At 44.5% G+C, this 22,211-nt stretch overlaps 1 protein-coding gene across 2 annotated transcripts in view; it reads left to right on the forward strand.

Annotated features, from left to right (window-relative positions):
* Nucleotides 1-22,211, forward strand: part of PARP1 (poly(ADP-ribose) polymerase 1) — a 98,871-nt gene that overhangs the window by 69,847 nt on the left and 6,813 nt on the right. For both annotated transcript variants that reach the window (XM_068232818.1, XM_068232819.1), the window contains exons 14-21: nt 2,018-2,146; nt 7,471-7,554; nt 9,441-9,563; nt 9,686-9,814; nt 13,788-13,886; nt 16,625-16,777; nt 19,865-19,992; nt 21,242-21,303. In XM_068232818.1, the coding sequence (XP_068088919.1) occupies nt 2,018-2,146; nt 7,471-7,554; nt 9,441-9,563; nt 9,686-9,814; nt 13,788-13,886; nt 16,625-16,777; nt 19,865-19,992; nt 21,242-21,303 (907 nt within the window). The remainder of the gene's footprint in view (nt 1-2,017; nt 2,147-7,470; nt 7,555-9,440; nt 9,564-9,685; nt 9,815-13,787; nt 13,887-16,624; nt 16,778-19,864; nt 19,993-21,241; nt 21,304-22,211) is intronic.

A 22,211-nucleotide genomic window follows, 5' to 3' on the forward strand; every position in this document is an offset into this window, starting at 1 on the left:
TCAACCTAAATCTCATTTGTGCAGTGCATTAGTTTTTTGGGGCCTACCTTTGCTAAGAAAGCTTCTCCAGTTGTGTCAAGTTTGTAGTGGGCTTCTCCACACTGCATGTTTTGCTTTCATCCACAGAGATTTCATAGAATTTAAGTCATTCTGCAACTTCACAGTAATCCAGTGGTATTTTCTTAGCCTTTCTATGGTGCCTGTAGCTGTGGTTTGTGGATTAGTATGCAGATAGGATCCACAACCTGCAATGCAGACCTTTCATACATATAAGCAGTACTTTTCACTCCAGTGTCTTGATAGCTTTGAGATCTCATTCAGACAATTTCCTAAAGGAAACTGTGCAGCAACACAATAAAATATAGTAGAATCCCTTTATAGTAAACTCCTGTCTGAGTCAGATCTTCCAAAACGATCCGGCACAGCTCTTTTACCAAAAGATTTGCTTTATTGGATCTTATAAAACATACATATAAAAAGCTGTATAGTAGCCACTATACAGCTTTTTATGTGTATGTTTTGTAAGCTCCAATAAAGCAAATCTTTTGGTAAAAGAGCTGTGACGGATCGTTTTGGAAGATTTGGATTACTAACCCGGTTGGTACATTGGTGGATCCATTGCATGCCTGACCCCTGCAGAATTTGAGTGCTGTCTCTCTTACCTGTTTTAGAGACGTGTCTGAGTCAGGACTGGGTCAGACTACAGTGTGACCCTCACTGATAAGAAATTACAACTATAAAACACTTTCCTAGCAGAAATAGGCTTCAGAGAGCAGGAAAGAGATAAAAAAGGGTCAATAGTTCATAGATTTTATCTCTAGCATACTTAAATGAATGTGTCATTGAACAAAAACAATAAAACCGTAAATACTTGAAAAGTAGATTTAAAATTAAAACTGTGGAATATCTTAAAAAAGTTATGTTTAGGAGGAGGAGGATAGATACAATTGTTTATTTCATTAGTTTATTTTTACCTCAGGTGTCCTTTAAAGAGACTCTGAAGCGAGTCTTAAAGCATGTCATTAATGTAAAGTACTAAAGATAATGCTAAACCGCCCCATCCCCATGGCAAACCGAGGGGTTTATACCCCCCCCCCCCCCAGTCCGCTCTGCAAAGTCGGGGGAGCGCTTCCTGATGAGGCAGAGCTTAGCACTGTAGCTCTGACTCTTAGTGCGTCAATCCCCGCTGATCGCCGCCTCTCTCCGCCCCTCTCAATCTGCCTTCACAGAGAGGGGCGGGGGAGAGGCGGAGATCCGCGCTGCGATTGGCACACATGGAGGCAGAGCTGCAGCTCAAAGCTCTGCCTCCATGAGCAGCAAAATCCATGACCAAGAAAGTCGTGGATTTTGCAGAGGGGATTTGGGGGGTATAAACCCCCCGTTTTGCTGCGGGGATGCGGAGGTTTAGCACTATCTATATAGTGCTTTACAGTAATAACATAATTTAAGCCTCGCTTCAGAGTCTCTTTCAACTCAGGGACATCACCAGATTCTGGGTTTCCTCCTTATTAATGCTGGAGGAAAATAATTGAATGGTCAAGTCAGTCAGCTGGTCTTAACACAACTTAGCATGCATTTCACTTGCAAGGTTTGTATTATATATTTTCAGTTACCTATAAGGAGTTTCTTCTTAAAGGGTACATGCAGAGAAAAAAAAGTATCCCAAATGGTGTACGTGCCGAGAGAGAGGGAAGCCTCGGGGTCCTCCAGCGGCTTTTCTTGTCCTCCACGCACTGCGTTCCCTGTAGCCTCGCTGACGGCTCACGCATGTGCAGTAGCACTGACCCGCTCGGGCTACGGCAGAAAAAGCTGAGCCCTACCAGGTCCGAGCTGCTGCGCAGGTTCTGTGCGCCTGCAATCTTCGGGGGTCTCAACGCTGGAACGGCCTGTGAAGAGGCTTCCCTCTCCCGAGTCATCCAAGATGTTAGGTTGCAGACCTCACAGCTTTGCTTAAACATTAGTGGGACATAGAAACTGATTCCTTGAGATGTGAATGTTGCCTGTTTGATTTCTGCAGGAGGAGGAGGCGGTGAAGAATCTGGCCTCCAAAGCCGGGACGAAGTCCAAACTTCCGAAGCAAGTACAGGAGCTCATCAAACTCATACTGGATGTGGAAAATATGAAGAAGGCCATGGTGGAATTTGAGGTACGTTGTTCTTCTGTGTGCAAAGGTCTGATTCCACTGGGAACCAGGAGAACTGCTCTTTTCAATGTAAAGCAAACCTGAAGCAACTTACAACCAAAAAAAAAGAAAAAAGAAAACCTAGATACTGAACTAAGAAGAGGGAAGGCTCTGGTTCCTATAGAGCTTTCCTGGTCCTCTCTCCTTCTCCTTGTTCCAGGCTGTTCCCCTTTCATAAATTGAGTCCTTGAGTGCTTCCAAAGTCAGGAGCACCAGTATTGCGCAAGCACGGACTCAAGCGTGTGTGGTACGGATTTGCTTGTCTTAAAGAGTAACTGTCAGGCATAAAATCAAAAATCAATTCTTTATTTTAATCTGGTAAACCAGTAATAAGAATGCTAACCAGGCAATCCAAAAGTTAAAATCACTATTACTTTTCTTGTTGGTGATCATTACCCAGTTTACCTGACTCTTATTTGGTACACACAAATTTTGGTACACAAACAGGAAGTTGCAGGGCATGCTGGGTTGTCCTTTTTTGCTTCTCTACTTCCCCTCAGACTTAACTAATGCAGCCTGATTGGCTGACACCACTTTCCCTCCTGTTTTCCCCTCCCACACCTCTGTTTGGCCAATATTTCTCATGCTGAGACAATGCACTTTCTATAGTGAAGGGCGGGCAAATCAGGCAGAGGAGAGTAAGGGAGGAAATTACATCAGAATTGGCTTAAAAATAGCCACACTTAAAATGGGAAATGCTAAGAAGGTTTTTCACTTTTTTTACTGAAGCATAATCACTAAAATCAAAATGTGGACAGTGCAATACATATGTAAGTAGAGCAAGTATGTATCTATTTATATATGTGGTTTTTTTCTGAGATAGTATGGCTGACAGCTCCTTTTAAAGCAAACCAGAGACGAGAAATTTTTTTTTTTTTTACATACCTGGGGCTTCCTCTAGCGGCTAGCCCCATGCGTGTGGATCGCTCCTGCGTCGTCGTCCTCCGCCGCCTGCATCTCCGGTACCGGTTCTCGTAACTTCCTCCAGTCAAAGCCAGTCTGCACAAGAGGAAGTGCGCTCTCTACGTATCGGTGTGGAAGCGATCCGTGTGCATGGGGCTGGAGGAAGCACCAGGTATGTATAACACTTTTTCGTCTGGTTCACTTTAAGAAGTAGTCAGGAACATAAGTTATTCTGAAGGCTGCCTAAGGATGGCCGAAGGCATATTCAACCTTCAAGTTCAATCATTTCACAAGGGGAACAGCTCTGATACGAGGGGGCAGAGAGAGGAGAAAGGAAACTGTATGAGAATCAGAGCCTTCCCTCTCCATAGGTGAGTATTTAACTTTTTTTTTGTTCACTTTAATGGGGTTCTGTGGGCCTTAAAGAGACTCTGTAACAACAAAAACCTCCTCTGGGGGGTACTCACCTCGGGTGGGGGAAGCCTCCGGATCCTAATGAGGCTTCCCACGCCGTCCTCTGTCCCACGGGGGTCTCGCTGCAGCCCTCCGAACAGCCGGCGACAGAGCCGACTGTAGCTTCAATATTTACCTTTGCTGGCTCCAGCGGGGGCGCTGTGGCGGCTTTCGGCACGGAAATAGACGGAAATACCCGATCTCCGTCGGGTCCGCTCTACTGCGCAGGCGCCGGAAACTTGCGCCTGCGCAGTAGAGCAGACCCGACGGCGATCGGGTATTTCCGCCTACTTCGGAGCCGACAGCCGTCAGAGCGCCTGCGCAGGAGCCAGGAAGGTAAATATTACGTCACCGCTGCACGGAGGGCTGCAGCGAGACCCCTGAGGGATGGAGGACGGCGTGGGAAGCCTCATTAGGATCCGGAGGCTTCCCCCACCCGAGGTGAGTACCTCCCAGGGGACGTTTTGTCGTTACAGTTCCTCTTTAAAAAAAACAAAACAAAAAGTGTCACTTACCTGGGGCTTCTACCGGCCCCCTGCAGCTATCAAGTCCCGTCACTGAAGCCCCCTCCGTTCGTTGCCGCCGCTGACCTGCTAATTATTCTAACGTCTAACTAGACGAATAGCACTGTGGGTGCACGTCCTCGCTCCCTCGTGCGTCATCTAGAGCTTACTGCGCAGTACAAGAAAACTTCGTACTACGTCTGCGCAGTAAGCTCCCGATGACTCACGCATGAGTGAGGACGGGCAGCCGCAGTGCTATTTGTCTAGTTAGACGAACAATTAGCAGGTTGCCGGCGACAAACAGAGGGGGCTTCAGTGACGGCGTGGAACTTGATAGCTGCAGGGGGCTGGTAGAAGCCCCAGGTAAGTGACACTTTTTGTTTTAAGTCCCACAGAACCCCTTTAAAGAGAACCCGAGGTGGGGAATATCTGCACACACAGGCTGGGTCTGCCTATACTGCCCAGCCTCTGTTGCTATCTCAATCCCCCCTAAGTTCCCCCTGCACTCTGCTGTCCCCCATGAATCACAGCCGTGCTGTTGATACGCAGCGTGTCGTGTTTACCTATGTAGTGTCACTCTCGCCGCTCCCCCCGCCTTCTGCATAGCTCCGGTCCCTTCCCTCGTCCTTTCCCTCCCCGCTGATTGGAGGTAAGGGACGCTGGTGGGGACCGGAGCTATGCAGGAGGCAGGGGGAGCAGCGAGAGTGACGCTACATAGGTAAACACAGCCCGCTGCGTGTCGACATCGCGGCTGTGATTTATGGGGGACAGCAGAGCGCAGGGGGAACTTAGGGGGAATTGAGATAGCAACAGAGGCTGGGCAGTATAGGCAGACCCAGCCTCTGTGTGCAGATATCATTCTTAGAACCCCACCTCGGGTTCTCATTAAAGTAGGTCTGCATCTGACTGCATACAAATTGCTCACATACTTTTGTTTGTGTGTCTTTTTTCTTACACCACACAAGTTTTCTATAGAAAGAATAATGTTTGCAGTTCCACAGCAGTGCAGAATACAAAGAAAAAGCGTGTGATCCCTGAAAAAACGGTGGCTGGCTATGCGAATATCAATCGCGCATGCAACTCGAATGAAAAATTGCACATAATGTGAAACATGACTTGCATCGAGTGTGCGTCTGTCAAATTTCGTGTTGCCGTATAACCTGCACAAACTTGGCCGTGTGTGTACCCCTTTGTAGAGTATGCATTGGAAGTGTGTAACCATAGCTACCTCTCCTCACTCCAACTCTTGTGTCTCCTCTGCAGCTCTGTAACTCACCACAAGGGTTCCAGGACTGCTGTATTGTGTTATACAGTGATTGGAAGGGCAATGGGAAGCGCTGTACAATATACTATCTGTAATTGTTCAGATTTGCGGTTGTCTTTAAAAAAAAGTTTAAACCACTTACTGGGCCTCCCAAAGTCAATTCCCACCTGCTTCTGGTGCGTAGCCCACCTTCTAGCACAAGAACTCCTATCTCCAAACAGAGAAGCGCTGATGACCTCTTGTGCTAGAGGGCGGGGCTATGCACCCGAAGCTGCCAGAAACGGACCTCAGAAGACCTGGCAAGTCGTGAAATTTTCATTAAAATCTGGAAACAAAAGCCTACAAAGTTGTTACAAAAGCTCATTTGAGCAGCGATTCAAATGCTTTTCTGTAGCATCCCTATCCTTTCCATCTCTCCAAAAATGTTGCAGTAACGGTGATTGCAATTTGGCCAAATCGCAATTGCTCCTGTGTGTTCACCACCATGCACTTTCATCAGCATAGCTGGGTTTTTTTTTTTATGTTTTGTTTTTTCAGCAATCCCAAAGTGCAGCTGAAATCACTCTAGTGGGCTCCAGGCCTGAAGGTGCCCATTAACCAGGGCTGTGGAGTCGGAGTCGGGAGTGCCTGGAGTCGGAGTCGGGAAAAAATGCACCGACTCCTAATGAATTTAAACTGTAATTAAAATAGAAAATATGATAAAATGTTCTATTTCTCAGATAATAGTCATCATAAATAATTTATACGTACAGTAATAGCTGTGCTTAGTCCACAAAAATGAAATTAACCAATCAAAAAATAGTTATTGTGCTGCTTCAATAAAGCAGTCCCCGTATTTTTAAAGTCAGATATACATATCTGATTGTGACTGTATATATGATGTGTACACAGGAATCTCTTATATATACTATTATACTAATACTACTATGTCTATTCTGTAAGTATAAATCCTGATGTGTAACCGTGTCACTAATAGAGATGGTCAATGAGATGGAAATTATTCTGCGTTGATTCTGATTTATGCTCATGAAATCATGAAAACAGAGGTGTTGTCTGTCACCCATAAACCTGGTTCAGATTGTGCATGAAGAATGTGTAATAAAGGGAGAATCCCCTCATTCTCCTGCAGAGTATCTGCACATCACTCTTACATGTACCCACAGTTACATTGCCTAGGCTCTGTACCTTTTACAAGTACTTTAACCAAGGACTAGTTTTAGTCTATGACTAAAGGGAATAAATATGGCAGTCTCTATATCCTTCTTACTTCAGTTGTCTTGTAAAATTCCTAAGCGTTGGCAGTTAAGAGATGAATTTCATGTTACATACTTTCAATCGACAAGATTGTAATATGCAAATTAGAGGAGTCGGTGGAATCCTAAACTGAGGAGTCGGAGTCGGTGGATTTTTGTACCGACTCCACAGCCCTGCCATCAACGATCCAATTTCTCAAACATTGACCATCCGATCGTCGCGATCGACTGATGACGATTGTTTAGGCCCACCAAAGGAGAGCAAAATTATAAGCAGTCCAATCAAACTAAAAGAATCGTTCGGAAATTGCAATTAACTGAACGGTTATTGAAACGATCGTTCCTCATCTATGGACTCCATTAACGGTACCCAATCCAATCGATTGTATAGTTGATAATTCGTACCATTAAGGGCCCGTTTCCACTATCGCGAATTCGCATGCGTTTACCGCATGCGAATTCGCATAGCCAATACAAGTGGATGGGACTGTTTCCACTTGTCAGAATTTCTGAGCGTTTTTTGTCCGCGTGAAAAATCCGCATGGCAGAGCCATCAGAATTCGCATACCGCTATGCGGGTGTATGCAAATTTTCATGCGAATTTGCGTGGAATCAATGGAAAAGCACACAGGCACTGCCATGGTTAAATTTGCATACAGCGTCATTCATGTGAATTCGCATGAAAATTCGCATACACCCGCATGCGAAATTTGCATCCGCATGCGAAGTTTTACCGCGGCAATTTGCACCGCTCAAGTGGAAACGGGCCCTAATGAGCACCTATCTATCTCAAGTGACAGAAATTAGAGTATTGGTTTCAACTCAATATTCTGGTCACCTTGTGCGGAGGGGAACCGGAAACTCTTGTTTAATGAGCTGTAAGTTTGATGTCTTGTTTTCTGGTTTTTACAGATTGATTTACAAAAGATGCCATTGGGAAGGCTTAGCAAACGGCAGATTCAGAGCGCGTATTCTATTCTGAACGACGTACAGCAGGTAAGTCATATGTGTCGTGATCACTGGCCTGACAATGAATTTCGATCAAGTTTTAAAAGGTTAGTGTACTTAAAGTGAACCAGAGACGAAGTACCCTCATGTATTTTACCATATAGATCAGTGGGAACATTAGAGAAAACACCTACTATGCTTTCTGTTTCATTCTGCACTGCACAGCTTGTTTCTGATCAGACCTGATAAAATCCCAGACTGAGCATTCAGTCTGGCTTTGCTATAAAGACTCAGCTATAATGATTCCTGAGCAGAGCCAGCAAGGGGCAGGCTTGGACTTGAAGACATGAGAGAACACAGACTGAGCTATAAATATTCCTGAGCAAAGCCAGACTGAATGGGATTTTATCAGGGCTGATTAGAAGCAAGCTGTGCAGTGCAGAATGAAACAGAAATCAAGGTAGGTGTTTTCTCTAATGTCCCCACTGATATATGTGGTAAAATACATGAGGGTGCTTCGTCTCTGGTTCCCTTTAAAGAGGCACTGTGGTGACTAGTGATGCGCAGGAATTTCGCATGCAAAATCGTACTGCCAAATTTCGGGAAAAATTGTAACATTTTGCATGGAAACATTTCCAGGGAGCGTAATTTTGCGGTGACTTTAGCGGTTAATAGCAAAGCCTTTACTCCTGCTATCATCACCACAATTGGTAGGTATGCTAAGGGGAATAGTGGGAACAAGATATTGTAGTTTTTTGAGAAACTCAATTTTAAAAATGCAAAGGAATAATCGTTGTTTTTCTGAGTTTAAAACCCATTTTTCCTTTGCATTTTTAAAATCGATTTTCTTAAATTACATGGTCTTTAAGTACATTTTATTTTTTTAGTTATTCCTACTATTCCCCTTAACACACCTAGCAATTTGGTGATGATGGTATGTATAAGGGGTTTGCTAAACAGCTAAAGTTGGCACAAAATTATGCAAAAATTACGAATGGATTACACAAAATCAATGGAATGTGCAAATCGGAATTACGTATTGCTGTATTTTTGAAAATGTCTACAAACCTACATCAATGTAATTATCTGATTACAATCATCTCTAGTAGTGACTCATTGTAGAATGCATTCTGAGAGACCAGTTATGTTTGTTTTTAGCACTGGCTTCAGCCCTCTCTGTAACAAACGTTCCGCAGGGATCCTCTGCCATGACTAAATATGTTTATAAATGAATATTGTACAACAGTAAGCCATTTTATTCATTATAGTGTACCAGAGACGAAGCACCCTCATGTATTTTACCATATATATCAGTGGGAACAGTAGAGAAAACACCTACCCTGCTCTCTGTTTCATTTTTCACTGCTCAGCCTGCTTGTTATCAGCCCTGATAATATCCCCGACTGAGCATTGTCTGGCTTTGCTCAGGAATAATTATAGCGGAGTCTGTCTTCTCTGATGTCTTTTCAAGCCCAAACCTGCCCCCTTCTGGCTCTGCTATAATGACTCCGCTATGATTCCAGAGCAAGGCCAGACTGAATGCTCAGTCTGGGATTTTATCAGGGCTGATAACAGGCAGGCTGAACAGTGAAGGATGAAGCAGAGAGCAGGGTAGGTGTTTTCTCGAATGTTCCCGCTGATATATATGGTAAAATACATGAGGGTGCTTTGTCTCTGGTACACTTTAATGAATAAAATGGCTTCTTGTTATACAATATTCATTTATAAACATCTTTCTCTGGTTCACTTTAAGTTATTTTGGTTAAAATTCCTCTTTAAAAAGTGTAAAAAAGAAGAATCTTCACTCTCTTAATAGGCCCCAAGCCTAATTCCAGGCTTTTAAAACCAAGCTAAAGTCAGTAATGCAAGTGTATTGCATAATCGATCAGAAAGCCTCATCCTAAAAGATCCCTTACCGCTCTGTCCTGTTCTAGGCTGTATCGGAAAAAGCCCCTGAAGCTCGACTGCTGGATCTGTCCAATCGCTTCTACACATTAATACCGCATGATTTTGGAATGAAGAAGCCCCCTCTGCTGGACAATGAGGAGTACATCCAGGTGGGTCCCTGGTCCGTGATCTGCTCCTTGCCGGAGCCAGGCAATACACACAGCTTTACCTGCAGATTTCTGCTTCACCGGAATGGGGCACACAGTAACCTTTCTGTCTTCCCGGGTTTCAGGCCAAGGTGCAGATGCTGGACAATCTGCTGGACATTGAGGTCGCTTACAGTCTCCTCAAGGGGGGAACAGAGGATTCCGAGAAGGATCCGATCGACGTGCAGTATGAAAGGATTAAGACTGACATTAAGGTAAGAATAATATTACATAAGCCGCAAATGTCCACAGGAGCACTTCAAATGCTAGATACACACGATAACGTTTTCTTACAGATTTACTGTCAGATCGATTATTTCTGACAGATCAGATCTGACCTGGTGGAAAAAATTGATATAACAGTAAATCTGTCAGAAAATTGTGTTGTGTGTACCTAGCATAAAACATTTTCTGGGCCAGGACATTATCTGCATGGAGCTTGTATGTTCTTAGGACCCCTTTGTTTGCGTGGGTTTCCCCTGGGTATTCCGGTCTCTTCTAAATCCCTAAAAGATACAGAGAGGTTAATTGGTTCCCCAAAAACGAATTTGCCTTTGACTGCAACAACAAGGAAAGAAAGTGGCTGAGTATGGTAGGGATTATTATGCGTGTTCCTCTGAGGACAATTAGTGACATGACTATGTACTCTGTAAAGTGGTCAGTATCTTGCGCTGCGTGGGCGGTATTTATGGATGGCCGATGGTAGTCGCACTCTAGCTGCTCCTTTGTAGCCCGGCTGTCAAGAAGCTTGGTCAGAAAAACAAAGGTGGAGAAGGAGCGCTCCGTAGTGTAACAACGTTTTATTAAAACAAATTGCGTAAATAAAAAAAACACTTACTACCTTTATGTTAAAAACAGGCATGTAGTTGGGCATACAGCCTTTAAAGGGACTCCGAGCAGTGCAGAAACTATGGAAAGATGCATACCATTTTGAAGCTCTCTTTCTCCTCTTTCCAACGATATATAAACCGCCGCCCTACGCCTTTTAATTTTCGCTATTTTCGCAATCGCCGCAATTTCAATCGCGAAAATATCGAAAACTAAAAGGCGTAGGGTGGCGGTTTATGTGTCGTTGGAAAGAGGAGAAAGAGAGCTTCAAAATGATATGCATCTTTCCATAGTTGCTTGTATTACACATGACGACTTATCCCCAAAGTCGGCAGCTCCATTCAGCTGGAAAAAGTCGTCCTGTGTAATACAAGCAACTATGGAAAGATGCATACCACTTTGAAGCTCTTTCTCCTCTTTCCAACGGATCCACTCAACTCCAATGGCCACGGCAGTTTGAGGTTGCACCCACCCAGGAAGGATTTAAAGGCTGTATGCCCAACTATATGCCTTAACATAAATCTAGTAAGTGGATTTTTTTATTTACGCAATTTGTTTTAATAAAGCGTTGTTACACTACGGAGCGCTCCTCCTTCTCCACTTTAGTATTGTCTAGATCACACACCTGAAACAAGCATACAGCTTATCCAGTCAGAAATCTCTGATCTTCCTGCTTGTTCAGAGTCTATGGCTAAAAGTATCAGAGGACAGGACAGCCAGGCAATGTGCATTGTTTAAAAGGAAATAAATATGTCAGCCTCCATATCCCTCTCACTTCAAGTGTGCTTTGTGACCTGCGCTTCGGGGTCTTACAGAGATTGTCTCCTGCAGTACCTGTAAAGGGGACCTAAAATGAGTTCTATGGAGGCTGCCATGTTCCTTCCCTTATAAACAATTCCAGTTGCCCGGCTGTCATGCTGAGCTTTTGGCTTTATGTTTGAGACACACACCTGCAATAAGCATGCAGCCAGTGGAGTAACACCAAAATCAGAGCATCGGATCTGCAAGCTCATTCTGGGCCAGTGATTTCTAGTGTTAGAGGCGGAGCATCAGCACAGAAGTCTGGCAACTGGCCATTGTTCAAAAGGGAATGAAGATGGCAGTCTCTGTATTCCTCTCACTTCAGGTTCCCTTTAACAAAGGTGCATGGCTCAAGCAGACACTGACCCTCCTTATTACTGCATAATAGCTATCCGGCACATGGTGAAAAGTTTCCAGAATGTGTCCTCCCTTGGTGCTTGCATTGGTTACTCACAATGTACTTGTCAGTAGCCTCTAAAGCACAGGTGTCGAACTCCAGGCCTGGAGGGCCAGATCCATGCCAGTGTTTAGGATGGACTGAGAAAGAAAGGAATGTGTTCTACCTGATGGACCACACCTTTCCTGATTCTGACCCATCAATTCATTTTAGCTGCATCAAAAATGTGTGAGGATCTCGGCCCTCGTAGGATCGGTTTGACATACCTGCTCTAAAGCTTACTACAAGTTATAGGCGATGATCAGATGGAATGCGCAATGTAGTAATGATTGTTCAGGGACTCTGGACTAGCCGATTGTTCTGTTCTATGTAGAGGGAAGGGCAGACAGGAAGTGCCCCTCTGCAGGGAATACAAAAAGTGGTCGCCCAGGATTAATCCAACAAAAGCAGATCACAACAATGAGTTTCTCATCAATATACTGTGCTAATCTTTCAATCGGTCCCCCATTTGCCGACATGATCTGCCTTCCTGGTAGATTTTTTTATATCTTTATGGGTTTTGGGAATGATGTAAAACTAGTAAAAAAGCCTGCCCAATAAAAATGGGCACTAGGCTACGGGTGCTCTCCCTTTCCAACAACATCTCCTCTATTAGACCCCATGACAATTTCCTATTTATTTCAACCACCAATTCCCGAAACGGGTTTCCCCGCATTGTCTTGTGACCTGCTTTGTCCGATAGCAATCTCTCCACCTCTCGTACATACATTTCACTTGGTATCAACACAACAGTTCCTCCTTTATCACTTTTTCTAATAATTATATCTCTCTTACTTTGCAAATCTTTTAGGCAGGGAACACACTACATGCGTTTCTGCGCGTTTTGCCGCGAACGGCAAAACGCGCACGATTTTAGAGGCTATTGAAAATAGCCTAGCTCGGGAAACGCTGCGCCGCATGCGTTTGTGCGCGTTGGCGTTCGCATTTTTTCCCGCGTTTTGTAGCCGCACAGTTTTCTGCTTTTTTCCGCACATTGCATGACACTACATGCCATGCAAACGCAGAAACGCAGAAACGCACGCGGAAAAACGCACGCGTTAGACGCGACCGCAAAACCCGACGGAAACCTGGGAAACGCAGGGGAAAACGGCCCTGCAAGTGTGTTCTCTGCCTTAAAGGATACCACAATTAAAGGGTTTTGGTAAAAATGATTGCAGCACTGTGTAGGGTGTAATGAGCACATACCAGTTGTTCCTCCTGCCCCCCTCAGTCTGCCGCCGTTCTCACTCTATATATGCCAGTGTCTGGCGACTTGACTGAACTTTGCCCCGGACATATTGCGCCCTGTGTGCGCAGTATGTCCTTCCCACTTCACTTCTGGTCGGCACACCGAGCGTCGCATGATTAGCATATGACGCTCGGTGTAATGGAGCGCACACGCAGCACGGAGGGGTCAGCGTGCTTCTGAGCCTCGCACTATGTGCCGACCAGAAGTGAAGGGGTAAGGACATTCTGCGCACACAGGGCGCAGTATGTCCGGGGCAAAGTTCAGTAAAGTCGCCAGACACCGGTATATATAGAGTGAGAACGGCGGCAGACGAAGGGGGGCAGGAGGAACAACTGGCTCATTACACCCTACACAGTGCTGCAATCATTTTTACCACAACCCTTCGGTTGTGGTATCCTTTAAGGCCAAAAACTGACCCTTTGTTAACTTGTGGGTGCTATTTTCTTTCCAATTGATTGTTTTCATCTTATTTCATCAACTCAAACACTGCCGGCAGGATTGGGTTTAGGGTTTTGGGGAAACACTGGCGAGTGCAATTTTATGTAACAGGGTGTAATATGGAATGTATGTCTACAAGCATTTTTTGAATACAGTTTTTATAGTCAGCAACCTGTTTCATGTGGTTTGTTGTGATGTGTAAAGCTGTGCAATGCATATGAAACTAGAGAGTGGTTTACTCAAAATCACATGTTGGCAACATTGGATACCCGTAGTGCTGCTAGATTTTCACCCATAGACAATGGTCAGGGGCAGAAAAGATCAAGCATGTGTTCATTATATAAGCTTGCTTTCCCCACCCCTGTCTGACAACACTTCTGATGGTGAAACGTATTTGCAGTTGTAATTTTTTTTACTACTTTTTTTTGTAATCTAGGTTATAGACAAACACTCAGACGACTTCAAGATACTCCAAGAATATGTGAAGAACACTCACGCTGAGACCCACAATGCCTACGAGCTGGAGGTCGTTGATGTGAGTGGTTTTACTTATAAATTGAGGTTGTTAAGCAAATATTTAACCCATTAGCAGCTTCAACAGAGTTATCTCATTTGACATAAGTGTGCTGCTTTTGACTTTAGTCTTCAGAACTTGTTTTGCTGTAAAATTATTTGGAATGCTTTGATCGCTCTCTGCTAGCAGAAACTATAAAAAATGAAAGCAGAAGCCCTCTGTTATTGTCTCACACTGCCCCCTAGTGACAAGTGGCCATAAATACACATTACAGCAGTACTAATTAGAAGCAAGGAAATGTAGCGAAGAAGAAATTTAAAAATGTATTAAAATGAATTGGCCTGGAGTACTTGCAAGCCTCGAAAGAAATTGGCTGCTAAAGGGCTAAAGATCTTCTCGGAGTATAAATTGTAACCCGGATATGTTCTTGTTTCTTGCCTACACACTGTAGAAGGTACATGGCTTATTTCCCGTGGGGGTGTTTTATTCGACAAAATAGAATAGGCATAGTGTACCTGGGGGCAACTGGCAACATTTTTTAATTTCACTAGTTCTACTGACTAGCAATCCAAGAATGTTGATGTGGCCCTTGGGCTAGAAAGTCTGTACACCCCTGATTTATGATAAGTAGCCTATACATTACATGATTGTCCATTGAGTGATTACAGGATCAACTTTATGCGGCGATCAACAGCAATGTGGTTGATCAGCAGCTGTTGGACTAGTGGTCCACACGCTACAAGCAAGATCCTATGGGATTCTTCTTCACTAATCTAGCTGAAAAGGAGTTGTGCCTCCATGCTCTGAAACCAAAAATCGAGCCTGTGTTGCTCGAAATCATGTGAACGGTAGCCGATTCCATTGTGATCAACTGATATTTTCCATCCTTTCTGATCGAGTAAATTGGTCGATTCAGCTAGATATCAGCCAATTTATATCAATTGAGCGTAATCAATTCTCCCCCGATCCGATAAAATAATTAAATGGTCAATAGAGCAGAAAAAATTTAGTACAGTAATGTATGAGTATATTTAGTTTAAATCTTTAAATCCCTAGTTCACCCTTCCTTCTTTGTTAGCAAGTTGATTTGGGAACTATTCCATTACTCACATAGTTTTTGTGTTTGATGCAGCCTTTCCAAAGAAATTCCCTTTGGAAAAGTTAGTCATGTGACCCAAGAACCTTTTGCAGAAGTTTTGCAGTTGCAAGAAAAGTGAGTGTTCCCCAGCTAGGGAGTAGCAATGACTGTGTAGCAATGAGCTTTCCCACCCACCTCCTCTATCTGCTGCTGATTGGTTGGCTCATTTTGGCCAGCACTGCACCTACAGAAGATTCTTATCTTGGCCACAAACCGTTCATCCCTTACCAGCATATGGTGGTGGTGGGCTGGCTTGGATAGTCAGTGGTGACAGGAGAAGATAGGCTGGTAAGGCCATGTCAAACAGGCAAGGGAGTCGCAAGGTTTCGTCAGGGGCAAGGAGGGGGCCTTCCAGGCTGTGTCACAGACACTGGGCACTTAAAGGGTCACATCACAGGAGGAGGGGGGGCTTCCAGACCTCAGTACTTTATTGTAAAAATAGCATCTGCCTTTTATATTTGAGTGAAACTCCTTCAGAGTTCTTAGTTGTCTTTTAGGGCTGAGACACCCTGCAAAGCGTTTTGTGATGCATTTGCTTTGCAAAAAACAAGTTCCCTTTGACTTGAATGAGAACCGCGGCAAAATCAATAGTGGCAATTTTGCTGAAATTCTTATAAGTCAGTGGGAATGCGTTTTTCAAAACACTTGGCAGTGTGTCTCAGCCCTTATGCCGGGAATACACGATGCGTTTTTGCGTTCGTTTTTGCCGTCGTTTTCGCTTTCGATAGATTCTACTCTCGATTCACTGCTCGATTCCCCTCTCGATTCCTTATCTTTTCTTATCAATTACATTCACTTGAATGAGGAGAATCGAAACGAAAGTAGAATCGACCAGATCCGACAGGTTGGAATTTATCTATCGAACCCATCTATCTAAAGTAAAAACTTAACGTGTATTCCCAGCATTAGAGTCTTATAGCAAAAAACTTGCCTGAATACAGGGCGGTCCCCTACTAACAAACAGGTTCCATTCCAGGAGATTGTGTGTAAATTGAGTCCTGTGTAATACATGATGCAACGGGGATTAGTGATTTACTTTCGCACAACTCTGGATTTGGACATCTAGTATTAGGTCCCTGTCACACCGGAGAGCGTTGTTGTGTCGTTTATGTTTTTTTTTTTAAACGCTTCCATTAACTTGCATTAAAATCTTAGCAAAAGTGTTGCGATCGTGATTTTTCAAAAAATTGATATCGTGGTAATTTTACCACGATTTTATTGAAAGTCAATGGGAGTTTGTTTTTGTTTAAAAAAACAAAAACGACTTCAAAAAAACGCTCTCCGGTGCGTCTCCAAACTAAACCACATTTTTTGGTTGTTTTGAATGTGCTTTCAAAGTGTTTTAAACTACTTATAGCAGTTTATACACTACTGTAACATTTAACAACAAAAATATGTAATAAAAAGCGCTATTGCATATTTTGTACATGAAGACAACATTGTTTGAATCTCTGAAACGTTTTAACTCTGGTTGTCTGTAAGTAGGGGACTATCTGTGATTTTGTTTTGCAAGTTTCCGCTAGTATAGCAGATGCCGGGGGGCTTGGCAATACTGAGTCAGCCAGTGACCGGAGCAGATGGATGTGAATGCTAACCAATAACATTCTTAACATTTGAGCAGATCTTCAAGATTGAGAGAGAAGGGGAGAAACAGCGGTACAGACCCTTCAAAGAGCTTCACAACCGTCAGCTTCTCTGGCACGGATCCCGGACCACAAACTTCGCTGGAATCTTGTCCCAGGGTCTGCGGATCGCTCCGCCTGAAGCTCCCGTCGTGAGTATCTACAGCCAGTTTTTGTTGCCCATCCCAGTAATGCAATACAAGAAATGGAGGGGGGGGGGGGTATTGCTGTGTCCAGGACTCCAATACATTTATAAACCTGCTTACAGCAAGATTTAAAGGAGTTATTAGGAGAAAATTAAGAAAATAAGTGCTACTTACCCGGGGCTTCCTCCAGCCCTCAGCACGTCCCTCGCCGCAGCTCTCCCCGCAGCCGTTCGCCGCAGCTCTCCCCGCAGCCGTTCGCCGCAGCTCCGTCCCGGTCCCCAGCGATGACATGCCTACCAAGAGCCTTTGTGGAGCCCAGTTAGTACAATAGAATCCCTTTTATAGCAGACTCCAAGGGACCAGGAAAAGTAATTTACTATATCAGTATTGGCCATACATTGTATATTTATACAGACACATTTGCTGGGACCTGGGGACTGAGTTTACTATATCAGTTTACTATAACAAGATTCTACTGGTATTACTATTATTTATAAAGTGGAAAATATTAAAGCCCAATTAAAACGCACAATTGAAGAGAGCGACCATCCCATCTAGTGGCCCCGACGACCAAAACAAAATCTCACTAGTTACACAAGGGCCCTTTTCCACTGACCGCAACTCGGTCCGATTATTGGCGTACAGCAGGAACTGAATATATCAACAGTCTCTTGCTGTAGTAATGTGTTTCGACCTTTCACTTACAGAATACATCATTAAAACATAAGTTAAAGGATACCTTAGCCCTTTTAAAAATCGAAAGGGGGGGCTCTCTCCTCATGCCCACCATTTTTTCAAGATGTCATAATAACATTGTTGTAATGCTGTTGTTTTAATGGTGTGAAAATAGCCTGTGAAAAAATGTTCTGCTTTTCCCTGACAGTGTGGGAATCATGGCTTTATCAGGTGAATTCCTGTATGACTCCTACAGTATTTAAAACAAAAAGTGTGGGAAAATAGGAAAATGAGTAGCCAGCCTGTTACTAGAAACTGAATGTATTCTGGTGATAGACAAGGCTAAATGCATACCGTATGCAATTAAAAGATACCTGATGTGAATAAAGGCCCATACACACGTCTGATTTTTCAGAACGACGGGTCGTTCAGACGTCCGCCCGCTAAATCGGCCGTGTGTACAGACTATCGTTCGCGTGATAAGACTGAGTTTGAGCGATCCGGCGGAGTTCTGGGTCACCATGAGCTTGCTGGTTAGTCTGTACCTTTCGGTGTTACAAGCCCTACTCCATAGAGCCAAATTAATCCATGCCATGCACTGATGAGGATCAAACAATTTCGAAACAGTCTGTATGCATGTTGGATTATTATGGCTCTGTACAAATTAACAAGCTGACACATCATTGCATTCCAGCGGATCTGGAGGTGTGTTTAGCTTCTAAGGATAACAATGGTTAATTTGCATATATTCAGCAGTGATGCCCTGGGAGACATCTCAGGCTCACTCCAACCTGAATTATCGCAAATTCTTTCAGTTTTAGGAAAGCAAACTTTTGTTTTTCTTGATGTGAATGAATCTAGAGAAACGGGGGGGGGGGGGGGGATTCAGGCATATACTGTTGTCTGTTCTGATGACTACCGCTCCCCCGCTCCTCTGGCAGCCTCTTCCAAATCACCAGACGCTGACCGAGCTGTGCACATCCTACAGCACACGCAGCGCACTGCGCATGCATATGACATCATAGTCATACATATGCACAGTGCGCTCCTGGCCACGGGTGTGCTCTGTAGGACGTGCACAGCCTGCCCAGCGCCTGCACAGTAGAGCCCGACTCCAGCGACCTGGAAGAGGCTGCCAGAGGGGCATTTAGGTAGAATGTGGGGGCAGAAAAGGAGAACAGGGGTAGGCTTTAGGACAGGTAACCGTGTATGCCTGCTCCCCCGTTTCTTTAGCTCAATTCACATCTGGTATCCTTTACGGGAGGAACAAGTCCATTTGCAGAGTATAATCGCTGAGTGGGGGCTGCTGAACCCAGAAAATGTGGAGGGGGGGGGGACAGAGGGGCTGGTATATTTTTGCTAATGTAATTTTGAAAACCAATACTTTTCCAACATATCTTGATATTTTTATTTGAATAAAATGATTCTAGTATTCTAATTTTTTCCAATGAGGGGTAACTGTTTAGAAATCTATACTGTATATAACAGTATATACACTACTACTACTATATATTGTATATAACAGTGGTCTTGTAACCCGTATAAATAAGAAGAAATAATACTTACCCGGGGCTTCCTCCAGCTCCTTAAAGAGACCCTGTAACAAAAAAGTCCCCTTGGGGGTACTCACCTCCGTAGGGGGAAGCCTCAGGATCCCAATGAGGCTTCCCCCTCCCCTGTAGCTGCAGGCAATCCAACGCTGGCTCCCCTGAACTCACCCGCAATCCTCCCTCGACAAGCCTGATAAGCGCTGATTTATTTACCGTGCCTGGCTCCAGCGGGTGGCGCTGTTGCGGCTCTCTGCATGGAGATAGGCGAAAATAACCGATCTCCGTCGGGTCCGCTCTACTGCACAGGAGACTTGCGCCTGCTCAGTAGAGCAGCCCGACAGCGATCGGCTATTTCCGCCTATCTCCGAGGCGGAGAGCCGAACCTGCGCTGGAGCCCGGGAGGTATATTTACATCCCCGCCGTTCCGTGAGGATTTTCGCCGACCTTGGGGCCGAGAAGGACGGGGGAAGCCTCAATAGGATACGGAGGCTTCCCCCACTCGAGGTGAGTACCCCCTAGGGGAGGTTTTTCTCATTACAGGTTTTCTATAAGCATGTGCGAGTCCCTCGCCATCCTCCTGCGGTTTGCTGTTCAGCCGCGATCAGCCCCGGTAACTGGCTTAGTCGCATGCGCAGAAGGCCACGACTGACGCAACTGAGTCTGTTACTGGGGCTGATTGCGGCTGAACGGCAGTCCAGGGGAGGTCGGCGAGAGACTCGTGTGCTTATAGGGCTGGAGGAAGTCCCAGGTAAGTATCGTTTCTTCTTAATAAGTCAGCTCTGGTTTACTTTAAGCTCCCTAAATTATCTCATATTATATAGGAGCTATCAGGATGTTAATGGTTGATTGATCTCTCGTTTTGTTGTAGACCGGCTACATGTTTGGTAAAGGTATTTATTTTGCCGACATGGTGTCCAAGAGTGCAAACTACTGTCACACCTCACCTAACAACCCGACTGGGCTGCTCCTGCTGGGAGAAGTCGCACTTGGTAACATGTAAGTAAACCTCAAAAACTGTGTTATAACAATGGTGGGGGCGGGCATCTTCAAACTGTGTCTGTCATTGGCCTGAACAACTTACTACACTTTCTTTTGATTGGTCATTTACCAAGCAATGAATCTTCACAGATGATTGGGTAAGATCATGTTGATAATCCTGAGTTGATGCAAATATATGCAGCTTGGAAATGGACCAGTCAAACGTGGCAATTATTTTTTATTTTTTTTTTATTTTACTTCTACATTACATAAATTTGCATCATCTCAGCTTCTCATAAAAGGGGACCTCATGCAAGAGGGATATGGAAGCTGACATATTTATTTACCTTTAAACAATACTAGTTGCCTGGCAGCCCTTCTGGTCAATAGTGTCTGAATCATACACCTGAAACAAGCATGCAGCTAATCTTGTCAGACTTCAGTCAGAAACATCTTATCTGCATGCTTATTCAGGGCTTATGGATAAATGTCATAGTGGCTGAGGATCAGCAAGACAGCCAGGCAATGTGCTTTGTTTAATATTAAATGGCGGCCTCCATATCCCGCTCACTTCAAATACTCTAGACCCATTCCTCGCCCTCGCAGTTGAAGACATCTACATGACCTGCAGGACTAATAAAATGATCCTTGAAAATTATGCATTTACCTAAACCAGTGATCTGCAAACTTGGCTCTCCAGCTGTTAAGGAACTACAAGTCCCATAATGCATTGCAGGAGTCAGACAGCCACAGTCATGATTCATAGAGGCAAATGGATTGTGGGACTTATAGTTCCTTAGCAGCTGGAGAGCCAGGTTTGCAGATCACTGAACCACAGCTGTAAATCCGAGATCCAGGTACTGGTGGCAAATATGGTGGGGGGGGGGGGGGGGGGTTAGATGCTTACCTCAGTAGTTGGAAAACCTTGAATGGTCCATAGGCTTCCAGGAGACTCCTTCAGCCCATTAATACATTACAGGGCCCCTCTTCACCTAGTTGGGTCGGATAGGTGTCTTCTGGGTGCCCTCCCAGCCATGGATGAGAGCACCCAGGCTGGGCATGCACAAGTAAAGTCCATGCATGCCAAGTAGAACAAAGCTCTTGTGGACGAGGAAACAAAACTCCACTGTTCTTAGACAGTAGAAAGACTGTGTGGGAAGGGGGGGGGGGGCAAATAAGCAGTCAGCACACTACAGATCAAGTTGAAGCAGAACTCTATAAACTCCTAAAGTGATTTTTATTTTTAAACAATCATTTTATTTTTCAGGCATGAACTGAAAGCTGCTTCTCATATAACAAAGCTACCGAAGGGTAAACACAGTGTAAAAGGTACGTGCTTTGCTTTCAAATGTTAAAGTGGAACTAAACTCAGAACTTCCTCTCTGCTCTAAAAGATTAGCCATAGCACAATAACCATTATGGGAAAAATAATTCTTTTTCTTTCAAAAAATTTTATTGAGAGAATTGTAGCAGAAATACAAACATTCAAACATTTCAACCTTTGTAAAGGAATACACTTATAAAGTATTAATGAACATAGAAACAGCTTAGCCCTGGTGTGGCAGTGGGCCTCATTATAGAGGCCAGAACTAAAGGCACAACAAATGAATGTTGGCAGCCAAAGGCAACATATGCCAACATTCTCATGGTATCGAGGTCTGCAGATATATACGGGAAAGGTGCATAATATATATAAGGTCCAGTGTGCAGGGGGGGTGGACCACAACGGAGGCAACTTCGAGTACCTATACCATCAGGACTATATGGGGACAGAGGGAGGATGCCGTAAGACACTCTCCAGTGCACTTATAACTGTGGATACCCAACTTGGTAGAAAGAGAAAGAGGAGGAAAGTACGGGGAAAGCCCCCAGAGGGTGAACAAGAGGGGGATGGTGGGCCGGGGGGGAAATAGGGGGGGGGGGGAGGAAGAGGAGGAGGGAGAGTGGTGAGGGGAAAGAAAGAAGAGTAGCTCTCCAGCCGCACCCCGACCCCACAGGCCGGCGGTATCAATTTTAGATTGTGAGTCTTTAGATGCATAGAGATGCATCGTAGCAAAGGGTCTCAGGAACTCGCACCGCTATACCTCAGAGAGTAGACTATGGGGGCAATGTAAGTATTGTGAGGTGTAAGGTTGCCAAGTCTTTTCGAAGTTTCGAAGGGAGTCATCAGAAATAGCTTTCATCTTGTCGAAGCAGAGTGCATTATTCAGATTGGATTTAAAGTGGGCATAGGACAG

The sequence above is a fragment of the Hyperolius riggenbachi genome, chromosome 4 (genome assembly GCF_040937935.1).
Source record: "Hyperolius riggenbachi isolate aHypRig1 chromosome 4, aHypRig1.pri, whole genome shotgun sequence".
NCBI classification, from domain to species: Eukaryota; Metazoa; Chordata; class Amphibia; order Anura; family Hyperoliidae; genus Hyperolius; species Hyperolius riggenbachi.